Source organism: Calidris pugnax, unplaced genomic scaffold (assembly GCF_001431845.1).
Source record: "Calidris pugnax isolate Ruff unplaced genomic scaffold, ASM143184v1 scaffold13, whole genome shotgun sequence".
NCBI classification, from domain to species: Eukaryota; Metazoa; Chordata; class Aves; order Charadriiformes; family Scolopacidae; genus Calidris; species Calidris pugnax.
Window position 1 is genome coordinate 4,402,605 of NW_015090810.1, and position 21,227 is coordinate 4,423,831.

General features: G+C 39.2%; 1 protein-coding gene across 1 annotated transcript in view; it reads right to left on the reverse strand.

Moving 5' to 3' along the window:
• MOCOS (molybdenum cofactor sulfurase) overlaps nucleotides 1-21,227 on the reverse strand; it is a 206,320-nt gene that overhangs the window by 168,972 nt on the left and 16,121 nt on the right. The window contains exons 3-4 of the mRNA XM_014938434.1: nucleotides 17,614-17,703; nucleotides 14,926-14,992 (exon numbers count right to left, since the gene is read on the reverse strand). Of these exons, the coding sequence (XP_014793920.1) occupies nucleotides 14,926-14,992; nucleotides 17,614-17,703 (157 nt within the window). The remainder of the gene's footprint in view (nucleotides 1-14,925; nucleotides 14,993-17,613; nucleotides 17,704-21,227) is intronic.

A 21,227-nucleotide genomic window follows, 5' to 3' on the forward strand; every position in this document is an offset into this window, starting at 1 on the left:
AATGCAGCAGAGGAACATGTATTCATTTTCTAATAGGTCTACCAGACCCTAAAATGTTGCATAACACAGTAATGATCTCCTCACAATTTGCTAGGAAGAGCTTAAGTTTCTCATTTTCTTCTTCAGATTGTACCAGTAACTTTCCCTGGGCAACACGCTTGTATTAGACCCAAAAGCTGGAAAGTTACATACAGCTAAAAACCATCTACCACAATTCCTCTGAAACCATTAACAGCGGGAATAACGTTCAAGACAGGTGAGGACTACGCACCCAGGTGTAAAACCTTCTGAAAGTTGATCTCTACCAAGTGATACTCAGGATCCTGGACTTTCTAGCCCCATATCCACGAGTCAGTGCAAGTCTCAAGCAATTTGAGCATTCCCTCAGAGCACTGACCTATGGGCTTGTTCCAAGGGAGTACTCTTCATCTTACATACCCACATTCAGAGACAGGACACCAGCCTAGCAGGGACCTTAGGCATCCTGCACACTACACCCATTATTATGAGCTGCTGTGGGTCTGGCAGCAATGGTTTTGACCACCTCCATTTGCCTGCCCCACTGCCTGCCAAGAACTACCCATCCTTGTCACAGCTGGCACTGAGTGTATGTGCTTGTCTCCACTGCTCCAGAGCCACATCCAGCATCTGGACTTAAAATGACTGTCATCAGCAGCTCCAGTCTGCTGGCTCCAGTACCAAGGGTTAATCTCCAGAACAGGCATAGAAGGAGGCCATGGGGAGAGTAACAGCACACAACCAAAGCACACAGAGTATGAATTATGTCACAACTCATCTCAACAGCTCCCTTAAAAGCTGTCTTCAAACTCTTTGTCACATCAGAATGAATGAAGGATAAGTCTGCTCGTTAAACTGTATTTTGCTGGTTTTTCTTTTCCTTCTAGAAAGTGGCACTGATCTGTATGCTGTGCAGAATAAACCACTGGGGTGATTTCTTTCACTGTGGTTGTAAAAACAAGTTTAGCAACGTTTACATTTTGCAGTGATTGAACCTTCCCACAGAGCTGCCATTCACAAATTTTAAATGACTTACAATATGCTTCGCACCTTGGTAATTATATTCTAAGTTATCAAGTTCACACACGCTCTCTTCTTCTAGAGACCCACATGTGCTGGAGAGAAATTACTTCTGAATATGCTTAATTTTACAGTCTTCATTTTACACACTGCATGTAATCAAACTTTTTATTAAACATTGCCAAGCAATCTGTCTCATTTAAAATGAGCTGCTAGAAGAGGTAAAGGTCCATTAAGCTGTTAATTGCACACCATAACTCTGATTTCTTGAAAAGTTATGTTGAATATAGCTTCCCCAAATGCTTAATTCCGTATTTACCTAATTCTACTGCCATAGCTGCTACATTGGTCAGGTATATAATAACAAATCAATACAGCCACACCAGCAAAATTCTCCCATTGAGAAAGATGGGGCAAAAGAGGATTTCATTTCCATTTCTCTTGTTTGAGTTTGATATGGGGAATTTCACTGTACAGGTACAAAACACATTCTGCTAATGTAGAAATACAAGTACACCCTGAAGGCAGAATGCTTCTGCTAACAGTAATGGCTTAAGTGATTTGAGAGCTCAAATTCATTGCAAGTAAACCTCAATTAGACTTGAAAATCAAAGTCAAGGAAGTGACATAGAAAAATTTTATATGCCACTGTTTTCAAATTACTTATAATGGAGGTCAAAAAATACTTCAGGCTGTGAAAATAAAACTGAGATGACTACAAAACACATAAGCCACATAGAAACATTTTCCAAAGGACTGCCATCTCTTACATGTGGTTCTGAAACAGTTTGAATGCAGGTCTTTGTATGCAAAAACCATCATCAGAACATTTAAATTTGACTATACAAAACTCAAGAAACATCAGCGTTTTTTACATACTAGCTAATTAACCAGACTTTATTTTATATCATGTACCCTTATCAAATAAAATTGTGTTTCTCATTCTTAAATGACTTTACATCCTCTTTGTTTTAATTTGTAGTAACATGAATCATATGATAATGAAATTAGAGACAGTGGAAAAGGATGAAGCATATATTCTTTTCTCTCAAAAGGCACATAATTCAAAGCACAGTATCACATGAATGTTGAAAGTTATCCCTCCCCGCCCCCCTCCATTCCATCAGCTGTGCAGATCTCCTCACAACACTGAGAATGAAGTAATTAGCACTAGTATGCCTAAATTTATTACCTCTAGTAGGAGACTATCAGGGGATTCTCCTACAAGCCTTATAACCTGTCCATAGGATCATCTTCAGCACCTGGCTTTCCAGCCTCTTATGAAAGCCATGCTGTTTAAAAACAGCAGGGCACCTTCCCAGCGAGAATTTTTGGTCAATCCCTTCCCCCTCTGGAAAGCCTGTGATGGCTCTGAATCGCTATGTGAGCCTTCCTCACATACAACAATATTCTTCACCACATTGTCCACAGGGGACAACCACAACCAGCAACCCTTCAGAAGAAACACCACAATCCACATGCATTTGCCCTTTCGTTGATACTCAGGGCTACAGCTCTGACTTTTCATGGGCCACAACTAGGAAGAAGGTTATCTTAGCCCTTTTTCACACAATAGAAAAAACACCTGAAGAAATCAAAAGGGCCCCAAATTTACAAAAGAAAACACTGAGTATTTTGTTAAGTACAAACAGCCTTGAAACATATCAGCGCTATCTTTCAAATTACAATAGCTGTTCAGGGCCTGAGACTTCAGATTAAGAGAATTAAATTTCCAAAACTCAGTGGAGTGTGTGCTTATTTAATTAAAAGCAGGCAGAAATTCATTTGCACTTCATTGTTAAGAATACCACCTACAATATCACATTTTGGCAGTGCAGCTTAACTCCAATTTATACTAAACACATACTTCATCAAACTCATTCTGAAGTTCATTACCAACTCTAAATGCCAGTACTATTTGCTATAGCAATCCCATCCCATTTAGATGTTTAAATAGGCAAACATGGTCAGATAAACTGGGATCATCTCATGAATGTTCTACACTTTTTCAGATGAAGTCTTTTGCATTTGATCTGCTACTGTGAGCTACATTGTGCATCCTTGATTAAGTTTTCACAGGTATGGCTCAAGGTGTTGAAAAACTACAGAGCTTTTTTGCTTGTACCTGTGTCTGTAAAGCATATCAGGTTATTTGATTTTCCTCCTACAAATGAAGCAGTATATTATACTCATTACAGGACTATATTCCACAGAGCAAGGATTTCTTACTGTCTGACAGAAATTTACCCTTGTGCTCTGCCTCCAGACAATGCACATGGCCCAGACTGGCACATGGTAAAACTTCCTCCCACTCAAAGATTAAAGAGGGAGACTTGAAGAGAAGCAACAGCATCCCATTTACAGAGATAGCCACTCAAGACAGCTGGAAAGTGCTACTGGAAAATTGGTGGCCTCCCTTTTTCCTCTGAGCAGCTATGTCAGCCAGCCAGGTGGGAGGGAGGAGAGACACTGCTCCTGCCCATTTTGGCCCAGGCAAGTTTAGTTACCTCACCTATTTCACGGTTGTTCAGGCTTCTTCCTTGGCTAAGGTAACTTGTTAATGACAGATTTACAAACTTCTTTCAATCTATTACCGCAACACATTTAACTCATCACAAATAAAGCCAGGCAAAGTTTATGCTGCAGTCATAGACAGTAATACAGAAATCATCCTGTTATAGCACACTATTTACATCAGAGAAACACAACCAAGTAGAGTTATGAGGTCTGTTATAATCCAGGCTCAGTCACTGCTTTCATACACTGTCTCAGCCACAATACTTCAGAGGTCTGTACAGTTTCTTACTCCAGTTTCAAAGCACAGTAAAACCCAAAGAGCTAGAAGGGCAGGCTGGTTACTGTAAATGTGTCATTACACGATTGCAGATAAAAATCAAGTGATCTAAACCATCCATAAGTACTTTTTGCAGGGGAGGAAGCATTTCCCTAGTATGTTACTTAAAGACACAAATTAAACTGTGTATACGATGTTAATCATCAAATCACAGAATATTTCAGGTTGGAAGGTACCTTGAAAGGTCATCTAGTCCAACTCCCTTGCAATGAGTAGGACATCTTCAACTAGATCAGGTTGCTCAGAGCCCCGTCCAACCTGGCCTTGAATGTTTCCAGGCATGGGCATCTACCACCTCTCTAGGTAACCTCTTCATGTGTTTCACCACCCTTACTGTAAAAAATTTCTTCCTTATATCTAATCTAAATCTACCCGCTTTTAGTTTAAAGCCATTACCTCTTGTCCTATTGCAACAGGCCCTGCTAAAAAGTTTGTCCCCATCTTTCTTATAAGCCCTCAGAGGTCAGTTTTAGTGTTTTTCATCACCTTTGGTCTTTTAGTGGTTTTTCTTTTGCTTCCTGCAAGACAGTACTGTTTTCATAGCTAGTTTACTCATGGGTCAGAAAAATCTGGTCTGTGAACAGATTTTCCAAACACGTGATTTATATCTCTAAAACCTCCTTTATCGCATGATATTGTGCAAAGAATGTAGTGAAATACTAAACACCTTAAAAAAGGTAAAGAAAGACAAATGAAAAGAAAAGGTTGAGAAACGCCTGAGTGCTGAAAAGCTCTTTTGAACACTATTGACTGTGAACTCCAGATTCATTGCAAGCCTAGGGAGTCTTCATAAAATCCAAGGCATACACATCTTACTCCTCTAAACAGTCTCACCATCCAAAGGCTCACAATAAATTCTAAAGTATTAAAAACATGTTATTGAGCTGGCACTCAGTAACACTAATGATGCAATTTTCTTCTGCCTTGAAACATACCAAATATAATAAGAAAATCTAGCAAATTAAACCTGGATTCACTAGACATTATTAACCTTAATAGAAAGGAGACGGGCCTGTTCAAAGGCTTGCTTCATTTATCATTCATATTCCTACATCTTACCATGGCTTATGTTGCTTCTTAAAGGCACCCTTTAATTTCAAGGACACTATCTTTGCTTACAACCGTCGTATAAGAAGTAGAAAGTTAAAACCAGTGAGAAACTTGAATCAATGAAATCAGACAAACAAAAGAAAGAATAAAGAAAGTTAGAAGGAACTCAATATTGTCAGGATATGCTACAAAGTTCTGAGTTTCAGATACCCATTTGCTGCGTATTTTCAAACTACCAATGAAAAATAGTGCATTTAGCTTCAAAGAACTAGATGTTCAAAGGGATCAAGTTAATTAAATAATTTTCTCTTCTTCAAGTCAACATGGTTTCCTACACAATACCTGTCTATACAAAATCTCATGGTCTTTCATTTTTGCTCCATTCATATAAGTATCAACCAGTTTACGGACATTATCACTTCCAGCCTAACATGAAATTTCAGAACAAAAACAAACAGGAAGAACCATCTTCCAATAAATTTTACATTCTAGAAGAATCCCCACAAAGAGTGCTTCCTTTCATCCTGGAAATCCATCTTGTCTGCAGGTTTGCTCTACTCATTTGAAATGCCCATGCCATTTCCTTATCTTTACAATAATTTTTGTCTTCTCCTAGCATCCAGAACATTTGATCAGGTCACATCACTACTTAAAGAATCTTTTATTCTGTCTCAATTGCCACACCCTCAATTGCCATACTGCAAGAGCTATTTCAATGACTCCATTCTACTTCACCTACACATTTCAGAAATACAAAGGCAATCCAGAACAAGTTTAGAGACAGGGTCAATGGGATGGGAATGGGGAATGAAGAATACATTGAGGAAGTAGAATCTAGAGGAGTTTATCTTGTTTAACTTATGAGAACAAGAGAATAGGGCTGGACTCATCTACATAAATGCACCAGAAGAGGTTAAGCCTCGAAAAGACCCCAAAAACCTACATGTAACAGAAAATTTTGGCATAGAAACAACAGGACGCTGGCTTCTCATCAAGCAATGGAAAGAGTTTTCTATTCCTCCCAGCGGTGAGAGATCATCAACAGTAGATTAAAAATACCATGTAATAGCAGAAGATGAGACACAAAGCCCCTGAATGTCACGTGCATTCCCATACTCTTGAACCATACCAGCAGAGAGGTCTTTATGACTCGGCTGTCCTGAAACCTAGCACCATAAAACCCTTACTGTGCCTTCACACTCTCATTTCATCTCTGGTTGAGCTAAGGTGGCCAGTTTGCACCATTACCCCACATCAGTCACCGCCCATCCTCCCTGCTCTACTTACCCAGTTTCTTCAGCTCAACACTGCTGCTGCTGCGATGCTCCCACTGTCTCTGCTCCCTCTGGTGTTTAACAAATCACCTGGGCAGCCTGGAAGCTGCACAGCTTCCCCACTGAAAATTTAAACATTCCTGTGGCAAAAATCAGGGAAGCAATGGCCTTGGTAAAAAGCCATTATATATCTAATGAACACAGCTAGATGGCATCTGCTTGTGGCCAAGGGGGTTCTCGGTGCTGAGGGAGATAAAAAGGCTACAACCACTAACAGGTGTGAGATATTAACTGAGAATTTCAGCAAGGTTGCAGAGGGCAGCAAAAGAGAAAAAAACCCCAGTGTTAGGACTACAACATCTAGAAGGGTGCTGTAAATAACCCTCTCATCAGAGAGAGTTAAAAGCATGTGCCATTGTGTGGCAAAGCAAATGTGTTTGCTCTGTCTGTAAGAAGACTGGATGAGCTACAGATTTTCTAGAACAACGCATAAAAGCCAATGGCATTATTAGAGATGAGAAGGCAGATGCAGTTATACTTGATGTAACAGGGATAGAAGATAATTCTCAGGCTACATCAAAACTGAGAGAAAAAAAATAAAATGAAATTGCTCAAACACTGCAGTCACCTGTCCCCAAAGCTGCCACTATGTTCCGTTCATAGCTGCTTCTGGAGAAAAAATAATGGATGTTCCTGAATACATCTCTACATTCAGGAGGTTAGAAGTTCACCAGTAGTTTAGAAAAATATATATATATATTTTCAAAATGTAAATAATACACCATAAACTAGCTAGCCCCTTTTCACAATGATAACCATTTCAGTGGATATCAGTGTTTAAAGTGCTAAAAATCAAGACAGTATCAAAGAGCTGAGGAACAGTAAGTAGAGTCAGAATTGATATGCTTTTGGATGGGAAAAAGATTCGCAATGCAAATGATGATTGTTTAAGGACTCAAGTCTGCTGGTTAAAACTACAGTAAGGTGAGGCTCAGGTAGCAAATATAAGGATGACTGCAAAAAGTTCTGCCTTTCAGCAGCAGTGATACCAGGAATTTCAGATTCATTGAGCCACAGATGCCACCAGAGAAGCCCTTGGGAATGCTGTAGAGTCTCTTCAACAACTTAATTATAACAACAGATGAAGTATTCAGATTGCTTTACAAGTGTAATTAATAAGATTCAAAATGGAGCTTGATGCTGCATTTGCTAACTTCACGGAAAGATTATTAGAGACTACTTAAAATTGTGCAGTAATAAATTATCTCTGTGCTTCTAAAAACATAGATGCATTAGTCTTTTCCAGGGTTATGATGTTAAATATAACAGAAAATATAAACTGCATAGGTTAAACTTTCATCGGTCATGCGCTTCCTGGTAGAGGATCAGTAAGTTTCAGATGGTGGAGCAAAACAGAAAGTGTCTGCAATCTTCAAAAGAATTAGACATGAGAAAAAATACCAGCTGAATTTTAGACAACACACATAACTCAAGACAGCATTCAAAATTTCTTAACTTGACTTGAAAAAAATGGAGCACCTCTTCAATGCTACATAACTTACACTGAGAAACAGAAATGCACTGAAGGCAAAACAAAATTGTCAGGCTCAACAGGTGCACACAGGGGATGGCAGAAAGTATTTTTGTGCTAAATATCCAGTCTTTCAAAAGCCTTACTTAAAAAACCAAATAATCATCTGAGCCAGTAATGAGGTTGTCAGATTCCCTTGGGGCCGGGAAAGGGATTGCTTGGGTTCCCAGCAGCTAAACAGGACTATTTTACTACTCACTAAACAACCAGGGCAACACCTATCACAGGAAGAGTCACAGACCGGTGTCTCACTATACACTTCTTAGAAAACAACTGCAAATCCGGAGAAAGAAGGAACCCTGCATTTCTTCTACATGTATTGTACAGCCTAGGCAGGGAAAAAAGCTTCCATGTAAACCCTGAAAGAGGCAAAGAGAATAAATAAAGAGAAGGGAAAAACAGAATTTGCATTGGGGAAATTTCACTATTTTTATTAATATATTATGTTCCAATTGGAATATCTCATCCATCAGCTCAGGTGCCCTCTCACAAGCTTCTCCATGGACACAGAGGCCACCAGGTCCCTGCCAAAAGAGCAGCTGAGGAGAGAGCCAGGCTGTGTGCATTTAAAAAACACAAACATGGTGGCCTGAATCCAAGTAAGCCTGTACCACTCTCCCTACACTGAACGTTATTTAGAAAGCAATGACACAGCAAGATCACTTTTAAACTCATTCTCCCTTGCTTCTTTGTCACAGCCATATTATAAAAGTAGGTTACTGAGGTTATTTTCTGAATTGGAAAGGGAAAAAATTAAAGGTCGTGTCCACCCTTTTTCAGTCCTCTTTGCAAAACACCCGCTAACCACCCATACAAATTAAACTCAGAGTTGCCCAGAAGCATTTCATTCTTTGTGTTCATAAAGTAGTAATCTTGACCTCCAGATCTTAATTTATATTACTGAAATATTTATTTCTTTCAATAAATGATGCATCCCAGATTTGGCTCTCGTTGCAACAAAGGGCATGACCGTGAATGTACAAATTTTATTTACTGCAATCTCTTCATACAAACCATGAAGTTATAAAGGTGACTACCGGAAGATTATCAGACATTATTAGCCAATTCCTTTCTAAAGCTTCAATTTATCAAGTTAATGGGTAATGAATTTATTAAAACAGAGATTAAAGTCCAAGAGCACAGTTCCAAAGTAAACCAGACTGATTTCATTGGTTCTCAAACCAGTCTCCTAACTCATTAAAAAACAACAGTATACCTATTACCCTGTCCAGAATCTTTTTTACTACCTTGCATGGGATTGCAAAGAGTAGACCAACCAAAGAATGGATTGACTCCTAGAAACAACTATTTATAAAGTTGAGTCCTTTGTCTTCATTTTAAGTTTGCTATCCATACCACTAGCTTTTTTCTTTTTATACTAAGAAGAAGAAAAAACAACAAAGGGTTCTCACAGTTGCATAAAAGGCTAGGTGCAGCCAGGAGAAAGCAAGGAGCATCTTGCATCTTGTGGATGTTGTTGATCTGGACTTCAGCAAAGGCTTTGATACAGTCTCCCACAGTATCCTCCTGGAGAAACTGGCTGCCCATGGCTTGGATGGGAATACCCTCTGCTGGGTTAAAAACTGGCTGGAGGGCCGGGCCCAGAGAGTGGTGGTGAATGGAGTTAAATCCAGCTGGCGTCCAGTCACGAGTGGTGTCCCACAGGGCTCAGTACTGGGGCCAATTCTCTTTAACATCTTTATCAATGATCTGGACGAGGGCATCGAGTGCACCCTCAGTAAGTTCACAGACGACACCAAGCTGGGTGGCAGTGTTGATCTGCTGGAGGGTAGAGAGGCTTTGCAGAGGGATCTGGACAGGCTGGATCGATGGGCTGAGACCAACGGGATGAGGTTTAACAAGCCCAAGTGCCAAGTCCTGCACTTCGGTCACAACAACCCCCTGCAGCACTACAGGCTGGGGGCAGAGTGGCTGGAGAGCTGCCTGGCAGAAAAGGACCTGGGAGTGTTGGGGGACAGTCAGCTAAACATGAGCCAGCAGTGTGCCCAGGTGGCCAAGAAAGCCAACAGCATCCTGGCCTGTATCAGGAACAGCGTGGCGAGTAGGGCCCGAGAGGGGATTGTCCCCCTGTACTCGGCACTGGTGAGGCCTCACCTTGAGTACTGTGTCCAGTTTTGGGCCCCCTACCATAAAAAAGACATTGAGGTGCTGGAGCAGGTCCAGAGAAGGGCGACAAAGATGGTGAGGGGTCTAGAGAATAAGGCTTATGAGGAGAGGCTGAGGGAGCTGGGGGTATTCAGCCTGGAGAAGAGGAGGCTGAGGGGAGACCTTATTGCTCTCTCCAACTCCCTGAAAGGAGGGTGTAGAGAGGTGGGGGTCGTTCTCTGTTCTCAAGTCACAGGCTACAGGACAAGAGGAAATGGCCTCAAGTTGCGCCAGGGTAGGTTCAGGCTGGATATTAGGTAAAATTTTTTCACTGAAAGGGTTATCAGGCATTGGAATGGGCTGCCCAGGGAGGAGGTTGAGGCACCATGCCTGGAGGTGTTCAAAAGACGGGTTGATGTAGTGCTGGGAGGCATGGTTTAGTGATGATGCTCCTTGTTTGTTGTGTGGGTGTCTATTTTTGTCAGTTAGGTTGACGGTTGGACAAGATGATCTTTAAGGTCCCTTCCAACCTAGAAGATTCTGTGATTCTGTAATCTGCACCAGAGCCATTGGTCTGTTGTCGCTCAGTGCATAATGGAGCACAGTCGAGTTATCAGCGAGCTCACTGTGGGGTTGTTTCATTGCACGCCTACGTAAAATCATTTCATGAACCATGAGGAAAAAGATCACCCCTCTTGCCTATTATGAAGCTCTTCAAAAAACACCCTATCCATTATTCATAATTATCTTCTAATGCTTCTCCCATTTGTCATGTACAGTCACCCCAGCGAGCACTGTCTCTTTTTGCTAGACTTCACCAACTGTGGTATTTCAGAGCTGCCCGGGCAGCTGAGCAGTGGGATGAGGATTTGCACATGGCGTTATAAAACAAGCATGCAAAAGGGCTGAACCATCCCAGTTTTGAAACAAGGTTTTCAAGTTGATCGGTATCATTAAGGAGGACAGGATGCAGCACTCAGATGTCACTCATCCGTACAGTCTCCCATCGATGACCTTTGCAAAGGACAAATCAATACTAAGCAGATACTCTATCTACCATCTCTTACTGTGTAGGAAAGGTCAACCAATTTTCATGTATATATCAGTTCTAGTATTACTGTTTTCAGACACAGAACTACTTAAACCTGGGAATAAAGAAAAAATTCTTATCTTGCGCATAGCACTATGTCAGAACATGTGATAATCTAAAAAAAACCCAAAAGACCCAGAATGGAAATTTATTTCGTAAGCAAGGCACAATGCTCATAGAAGGAATGTGAAGCTATACCTTGCTATCATGGAATGATCTCTAGAAATACAATGTAAATGAAATTATAAACAGCATTTATAAGACTGCTTCCTTAGCAAAATCCAGTACTACCTGTGTTTTACCACAGAAGCAAATATTTTTCTAAAATACTAAGCCATTTACATTCATTTTGTGCATGACCACTGCACCTTTTTTCCATCATATATGCAGGCCCACAGAGATTATCCTCCTCTTACAGTTCACTTAGATGGCATATTTTTTGAGAGAGGCCTTTATAGAAATACACATTTTGGTTCTATATTTAAACTTGATCCCATTTAGGTCAATGCCAAATCCTTTTAGCTTCAGTGAGAAAATTCTATAATACACTTAACTGGCAGAGTCTAGGAGATGCCTGGTGCTGAAATCTTAGCTGAAATTTCTTGCCTTTTTTTTTTAAATATACACTTGAATTCCCAAAGTATATTTAAGTTTAATATTTCATAGTACCTGAAAGTTCAAGGATGAACATCAGAACTCTATAAAATTCAACAACACTGTGTTTAAATGAAAAAGGCATCCTGTTGCATATCTTAAACACACCACAAACATAAAACAACACTAAAACTTCAGTCTGGCTCTGGTTAGAAGATGCTGCTGCACTATTTGATATTGCAAGTGTAAGATCTACAAGGACAATATTTTAAAATATTCAGAAAGCTAGTATCGTAAAATGCCTGCACATGGGAAAAGGGTTATTTAATACTCAATGTAATGAATTTCTGAGTTGCATTATCTCTGCAGCATCGTAAGGAGATACCGCACTCATGTTCTTTAGCTGTATGGAAATGGAGCAATGGCATTTCCACACATCCGTAAGCAAAGTCATAAAAAGGATCTATAATCTTTTGATGCATACATTTAATACATTTAGGTAAGGTTTATTACAGCTCTTACTTCCTCTTCTCAGTGTCACTCATGGTTAATGTTGAGATACACACAATGTTAAAAATCTCTCAGTAGTTCAAGTAAAAAGAAGCAATGCTTTTAAGAATAAAATAGTTATTTTTACTCTTATTGTACTTGAGTTGGTCAAGAAGTAAGCTGCTTTGATTATTGTAATTTTGTAAATCATAGAAAACATCCATTGATTCAAATATTTAATTATTTATGTTATTTTCTTGCAAATCCATGTTCTAAGAGTGGTTTCTGTCTGTCAAAAAAATATGAAGGCAAAACCAAATCATATAGCTTTGGACTGTGGAACAATGTACACTGCCAGATTAGGAAAGTCTATTCTGGTGCTGCTATCACCAATATTGACAAATATAAATCAGAAACTAAGCTTTGTGTTTATTTTTAATTAGTCACTTGTGTCATCTCATCAGAAATTCAAATTAAAAATAAAAATCATAGAATCATAGAATGGTTAGAGTTGGAAGGGACTTCAAAGATCAAGTTCCAACCCACCATGGGCAGGAACACCTCCCATGAGACCAGGTTGCTCAAAGCCCTGTCCGACCTGGCCTTGAACACTTCCAGGGATGCAGCATCCACAACTTCTCTGGGCAACCTGCTCCAGTGTCTCACCACCCTCAGGGTGAAGAATTTTGTCCTAATACCTAGTCTGATTCTACCCTCTATCAGTTCCTACCATTACCCCTCATCTTATCGCAACACTCTCTTTACCAGAGTCCCTCCCCAGTATGGCTTTTTTTCAGTTTTTGACCCCAAGACAATCATATATCCCATATCATATATGACCCCAAGCCAAACTTCTGGCTGCAGCCATGTGGGAAAAGCATAATTATAAGCAAGCAGTTCATTTTAAGATTTCTGAAACTACCCACTGAATTATTTTTTCACTGAGGAAATCCAGTGTATGTGCTTTGATGCAGGACAGAGCTGTCTCCTCATCATATTGCTTATTTTGATTAGCTGCAATGGCATGGAGCTATAGATTTTTAATATACTTTTATTGCCTTTTAGATAGATGACTTACTGACAGTGGTTTTTGGGCATTTTCTTCCTGAATTTTTATGACTACGCCTTTTTGATGACTATGCTTTTTAAATTTTTATTGGGGAATAATGGTTGAATTTCTATAGGGATAGATGACAAATTCTATTAGGTGTAATACTGAAAATGTTCATCTGGATGCAGAGGACTTTAAAAAAAAACAAACAAAAAAGAAAACAACCCACCAAACAAAAAAAACCCAAACCAAACCCCAACACTACAAACACCGGTACGGTTCTTGCCATCTCCAATTCTGCTCTTATAAAAGTCTCACGCTTTTTTAAAGCAGGATCCAAAATAAAACAAGCTGAAGATGTCAGGTCTTTTAAAGTAATTTATGTTACACGGTGGAAGTCTATTCCCTTACTCCCTAACAATGAAGAACACAGAGTACAATAGTAATTACTCTAGAAAGAGCTACACTTTCTACTGTGCCTTCATAAGAAGAACGATTAAATGGCAACATTGAAATATCACTGAGCGTAAATGGAAACCAGAATGTTAACACTGCATGTGAGCACACAGGTACGCTCAGGAGACTCTGCAGGGCTGTAGGTATTGCTGTACCTGGCTATACATGTCTGGTTTTGAAAACAGCTGTTCCTCATAGATAGGAATATCCACTTTCATTTCATTTGGCCTTACATTAATCGCTTATCATCTTGTACAGTGTAAGAGAGGGCAGTGGAAGAAGCAAAAATAAATACTTTCTCCAGAAACTTGGTGGCAGAGGGGGTGTGGGGTGGGGGGAAGGTTATAGCCAGCTAGAAAACTTGGTTTTTTACACCCTTATAAAAGTGCAGTCAGAAAAAAAAAACAGCAGAAAGCTGCAAGGCAGATATTCTTCATTACAACTATGAACACGAAAAAGCTATAGTCCCATTGTTATTGATCTGAATTCTGTGGTGTGTTTTGGAGAACTCTTTGCTCTTAAGGACGATGATAAAACAAAGAGAATCCATGACACTTCTTTCCTTGCACAGAGGGCCATTAAAAGCAGGCAAATAAACTCAAAGTATACATATCCTTCAGTAAAGTTATATTTTATAAAATGGCAAGAGTTACCTCTAAAACCAACAACTAAGTACCTAAGTTGGATATTTCTTCACAGTGTAAACGAATGGCAAGAAGTGTACTTTCAGCACATGCTTTCCTGAACTTTCAGGGAGACACCTTTATTTAGAGATTCAGTTCACTTTCTGGCCTATATCCAGAAGCCCAAACACTCAAATTTACCTTTTCTTTTTCTTTTTGCTCTTAAAAATTACACTAAACTACTTTAAAAGGTATTTTATTACTCCAACAGTAGTAAGTACCTGCTGTAAAACCATGTACACATTCCCATAAGGTTTTTATAAAGTCTCACAAGCCATTACGCCCTGTTTAATTTAATCTGAATTTTAACCGTGTCCTTGCACTTAGTTCCACCTTTCTATCTTAGCATACCATCTTACTAATAATAGCTTTTGAGATTTCAACTTCTATATCTTAATTAAAACTGTAGACTTATATTACAGCACTAATTTAACTACAGAACTTTGAGAACTGGGGCATCTGGGAGAAAAAGAACTGACTGTCCAACATTTGACTGTCCAAGTACTTTAAAAGTGAGGTGTTTTCTTTAGGTGTGACAGATGATCCTCAGAAAATGACATCACATCAAAGTCATCAAAACAGCACAGGCCTAATCAAAATGAAAACTATGAAGTACATCATACAAAATCTGAAAGAACAATTACTCTACCTGTATCGGACATGCTCGATTGTGTCATGTGTCAGCTTGCTGCTGATATTCTGACTATGAGGGTTGCCTAGGAGACAGCAGAGATACAGAAGTTAATCATTAATCACAATTTTTCTATTAATTTTTTCTTTTATCAAAGTATTATACCAAGCCAGCCTGAAAAGATGACAAAGAAAGATTTAACGTATACTTCACAGCAATGCCCTGAAGCTCCTTAGAGCAGTTAGTTAAGAGAAGGGACGTATAACAGAAAAAAGCAGTTATGACAGACCTTGAAACTTCAGCTGGATCTCTTACGAATACTTAGGCAGTTCCCTTAAAAAGAAAATGCAACTGCATATGCACAGATTTACTAGGAAAAACTACATGTAGAATGCACATTCATAAATATATTTGCGCAGTAGCTAAAAAGTGATTTAGAAGAGACAGCATCTGGAGGCAACAGATATTCATGATTGGACACCAGGACTAGCCCTGCTTTTCTTAGTCTCTGAAATTCAAGTAGCTCATGAAAATATAAAATTTAGTGCAAAATTAGTAGCCACCATAGCACAGCTCGGCATAGGCATGTATTAACAATTAAGACAGCACATAAAAAGGGCACAAAGTTATCTTCTTAAGCAAAAAAATTACAGCAATATCCACACAGGCACAGCATTCTTTTCTATTAGTAAATGCTTAACAGTTTGAAAAGAGAACAAGAAGAAAATTGCTATATTTAAAACAGTTTTGCAGTAGGCTGCAATATTAGCTACACTCTTTTTAAAATTTCAAAATCACCCTGCTGAAAGTTATTGAGCGAAGGCGCTAAAAAGAATAATAAATTTAGAGCTCAAACCCAAAATCTAATACCTAGACTTTTCATGTCTGATGTTGCATTTCTGTAATTTCCAATTCAAATATTCTCAATTTAGAAGTGAGAATCTCTCTTACTTACATTCCTTTCCCTCATTTACACATGCAACAGCTAAACTGCAGTTCTTTGGACCTGTGGATTATCACCAAGAAGCCAAACTGCAAGTCAAACTCCCCCTTCACTCACATCTGTGTCTATTAAATGAACTCGTTTTGTACAATACTTACTGCCCTCAGAGTATCAGAAATGTAACTTAAAAAATAGAGATTTGACCACACTAGAGCTCTCATTATCATTTTAGATGAAAGCAGTATTTAAAAAGATAGGATTTGTTCTCCCACAGCATTATAGGTACTATGCAAATTGCTCCAAATTGGCAGCACTATTTCTATTCACATGCACTCAATTGATTCAGAAATTTAATTTTTTTCTGCCACAGATGGTACTTATTATAAGGGTTGAGCCCAATGTTGTTTGAAATAACGAACATCAGAGTGCATACATTTCACTTTACAATGGCTGTAGTCACAGAACATTAATTTTAATACCACTGACAGGCAATTGAACAGGAGATTTTGAATGTAACCAAATCAATGTATCTTGTTATAACAGAAAAAACCCAAGAACATCTATTTCGTAGTGCAACTTAAATCCACACTCCGGATCCTGGCCTTGACAGCATTCAGGAAACAAAAGAGGGGGAAATGACATTACAATGGCACATTGAAAATGAAAACTACCCAGAACTCTCAAGTGGCTCTCTCAGGTGATCAGCACAAGTGTGCCAGTGCTTGAGTGAACACAGTTTTCTTTTAAAGCAGTGGTACCTAGTTCCCCAGTGAGGAATCACTTTGCTCTATGTATCTGGTAGTACAAGACAGACACAAAACTAGCAAAAAGGACACATAACCCAAAGAGAGCAGTACACAGTAAGAAATTTTGATTACTTCAGTAAGCGTGCTCACAAAATACATAGATAATACTGTACAGTATATTTATTTTTTTCTGATTGAGCATGAATCACTCTAGTGTAAATTGTCTCAACCAGTAACAATATTTCCTAAACAATGGATGCTGCTGCCTTTGTATAAAAGGACATTCAGTGAGAGGTTCTCGACTAGATAAAAATGTTTGAAAGCGATGTTTAAGTAGAGGACCTGGGGATGAAGTACTTGTAGGTGGTGCTGAAGTATCCACGTCCACAGCTGCCATAGCTAAAACTCCACCCAGATACTGCACAATTCTGTAGATGTTTCTACTCACATTCTTATATGCAAGATTCCTTTGGTGATACACATCCTTTTTTCTGAGTACACACCTAAGTAATAGTCTGGGAGACATATAGTACCTATGCCCTGCCTCTCACTTGGAAAGCTAAGCTTTCTTCTAAATGAAATGCCTAAACTGAGCCACAGTATAAGCTCCCTGTGATGATTCTCACCGAGAAGCTGGGTGGTTCTGGATTCTGGTCCTTGCATAAGAAATTGGGTTTTCATTTTCTGTAGGCTAAAAAAAAGACTGAACAAACAGTGCTCAGAGCTACTTGTATATGTTTATCCCAACCATGGTGCCCTAGCCCTTGGGCAACAGAGTCATGCTCCCTTTGATTTTTCTTCTTCACCAACACAGACATGTTCTTGGCCACCAAAGAACAAAGCTAGGGATGACACAAAGGGTTTATGACTTCTTTGTAAAATCACTAGTCTTCCAACTACTCTATAGCAGTGTTAAAAAACCCACAGAACTACTCTTCCGACAACTTAAGAGGGACAGTTTTGATCTATTTAGATGGAAGCCTGAGAAGACTAATGGGAACCCTGTTTTGCACTTACCATAAACGTTGTTTCTGAGGTCATCAGTAAAAGCTTTAAGTAGACTCTCTGGGAAAAGTGCTGAACCAGCATGGTCAAGGTAAGTAATCCCTGAAATAAAAATTAAATTACTAGATTCAATTTCTTAAATATTTATCTCCCACAGACTGCAATGTGAAGTGCACCATTCAAACACCTCTGGTGCAGTACACCACACAAAAAGTCAATTTTCCTAAACTTCCTGGTTTATGATGTTCCTCTGCCTGACTTAGAGGTCTCTACAGCTCTCAAAAACTACCTCTCAAATATGTTCCAATAGTCAGGCAGTATTCACACCAAGGCATCTTTCATTCACTGACAGAAAAAAAAAAGGAGGATACAATAGAAGCCTAACATTTTGATTGTATATTTATAATTTTTAATTAAAACCAAAATATTTTAAGAGGTCCTTCCTTTCATGTTTAGATTACATTTTTCTGCCTGTACAAGACTGAGAAAGCTGCTGTCTTCAGGCACAGTACCTTGTTACTCCTAGGCACTACTTACTATGAAAACTACTTTTACCACAGTGATAATAATTATTAATAATAGCAACAACAATAGCAATGTTGCCTCCCTGCTGACAGATGAAGTAACTCTCTCAAGAACAGACAAGGCCTAAATCATGCTTGAAGCCCAAAGAGAGGACAAGTTTAAGTTTTAATGTATCTAAATACTTCTTACCACTCAGCTGCACTTAACATTCAATTCATTTTTAAAATCTCCTTTTACTCAATTAAGCTATTGCAAAACTTTTAAATAAAAGCTTATTGGAAATGAAGGCTTTTTCATGTTTGGCCATTTTAGATTTCTTAATCTTTAGCAATTATTCTTCCATTTCTCCAGTGTGTTTCATGCCCTTTATTAGTTTTTTCATTTCACTTACCTTAAGTATTTCAACCTATTTCCAATTTTAATAATGATGAATATGATTAAGATTGGAATTTATTTTAAAGGCCTTCCCTTTCCACAGGGATTTAAAACTGAGTTAAGCTTTAAACGAGAAACCTTGACACTTGAAAATATATATAATTACATATTATGTTGCTGTAGCAGTGACTCAGTAGGTAAAGACGTGAGGAAGTGCTAATCATAAAAGCAATCCTGATACCCATCCCTTATTTTCCAAAGAGAAAAGCCCTCCCCTGCTTTAAGATTTCCCCACTTACAGTATCTAGCAAAAGAAGAATTTCTAATGATGGCTTGAAGTTAGCCAAGGGAAAGTGTTTTGAGGTGATCTGGGGGGAGGGTGGAAAAAAATGGATTGATTTATTAGATGTACAGATTATTTAGTTTTTTGCTTTTTTTTTTTTTTTAATCCTAGAAAGTTTCTCCTAAGCAGTAAGAAGCAGCACACACAAGCTTACTGAGGTCAAAATGCATATGGGGGTCTGTCCAGCCCAGTTTCTGACAGGAGAGATTACAGCTGCTTGGCTCAGCCCCGAAACCCAGCGGCTTTGGAGGGCAAGAGGGATGCCGCGGCATGGACAGGGACGTCCAGGAGGAGCGGCGTGGACTGGGCCAGCAATGGGATACCAGAAAGGGGACACCAGCAAGAGGGTGGGAGCAAAGGGACAGCAGGTGTCCCTCCAGAAGGCTACATGCTCACTGTGGCCGTGCTTAGGCCAGGGCCGGCGGGTCGGCACCAGAGACCTCTGCTCTGAGGTGGAGCTGAAGCAGGGAGGAACAGCCACAACCACCACTATCGGGGCCCAGGTTGACAGCAACGGTTGGGGTGATAAACACCCCATGGTCACTGGGTACATCTGGGAGAGCTGGGAAAGGCAGCACTAGAGTCAGAGAAAGGGAAGAGGCAGCCCCGAGGCAGAAACAGGGGGGAAGGACTGCCAGCCTGGAGGTGACCAGCCCGGCCAACGCTCTCTCTCAACAAAGCCTCACGCAGAGATGCCATTTGGCTCATTAGCTCTTAGGGGCCCCAGCACAGCCCAGTGATACCCCTCTGGGGACACAGAGCTGCCAGTTTGGGATTCTTACAGCCCTAAGGAGGTTGACAGCACCAAAGTGATAATGAGCAAAAACCTGGCAATTGGCTGAGGCTCCTGGAACACACACCATCCACCGACACGGGGACAGGTGCTTTCCGTCCCAATCAATGCTCCAGTGAGGCAATGTGGACTACAAGGTCTCTAGGTAAAGGCTCCCCAAGTGGTTCATTCCAATTTGATTCATTATATAGCTAATTATGAAGTACAATACTGCGGTTCTGTGAAATGGTGGTAAAAAAAACAGCTGACCAAAAACCAGGAATTTTTTTAAAATTCCACCTCTGGGTACATTCCTTTGAAAATGTAGAAGGACACTTGGCAAAGGAAGGAAAAATTATTAATTCTTAAACTTTTATTTTATCTTTAGTGCTGCTGTTTAACTGAAAAAAAGAGAACAGCATTTGATACTCTCTCAACTGCCCAAAAAAAGAAATAGGTTCTCTCATCATTTGAGACTGCACTGAAACAAATATCTTTACTGCTATAGTCTTTTTCTTCCTGTCTTATTTCAATAAAACTATATTTTTAGAGGAAAGAAAAAAAAGTGGCACGTGCATAACACCAGCAAAGAAAAGAACGTTAATAACTTTAATTGTGTTTTTCCCTTTTTTTAATAACATTTGCTATTTTAACTTTATTGAACACACATTAACCAAAGAGATTTGTCAGTATATACAGAATAATATAGTTCCCCCTGTTTCAGTACAGTATTTAGCATATAGGCCGTAAGCACTATGAAATTATACCGTGTATGTAAAGTAACAGGAGAAAGAAAATATAATATGATCAACCAAAAGAAAATTAAAATGCAATTTCTATCAGGATGTGGTTTTGTTGCTCGGGGAAAATATAAAATTAACTTTTAGTTTAATTTACATACTATTATGTTGGAATGTATAACTGACTTCATTGATCTAATAATATACCAACCATTTGATAAAATCACATTTCAGAAGTAGGGTTTTTTTACAGGAGTATCGAAAACCATTCAATGTGTCGGCATTAGTTATGGAAAGTTATTCAGCAAGAGTATCGGTTCATAAGCTGTAATATTCACATGCTAATATTTTAGCAGATTAATTTTACATGGGGAACTCTTTGGGAAGCAACATGGGCCGGTCGGTCCTGCTGAGGAAAGCCCCAGCCCAGCTCTCTGTGCTCCTTCTGTGCTACGTTTCACCTCTTGATAAAGCATCTGCCATCTCTGCGTGCCTGCCTTGGCTCTTTGTAAAGCTTCCTGAGTGCACATGCTCATACAGCCTCAGAAACTCTAGAGGACCATTTGGTTTAACAGAATATTCTTATTCTATAAATGAAAAAAGATAATGATAATTTAATTTTGAGCATTTTTAAATTAAAGAGCAGGGGAGAACATACAGAGTCTAATCTCCTGCAAAATACTTAAGGCAAAAAGGAAACTACCTGGATGAACTGGGTATTTTGGAACCAAAATACCTGCTTCTGACAAAGGCATGCTTCCTAAAAGGTGATTCTGTCTAACTTTGAAGAAAGTTAAAGACACCATGTGATGAACCGAGAGTAGAATAAGGAGGTTATGTCTTTATTAAATCTTTTAGTAATTATTAGTCT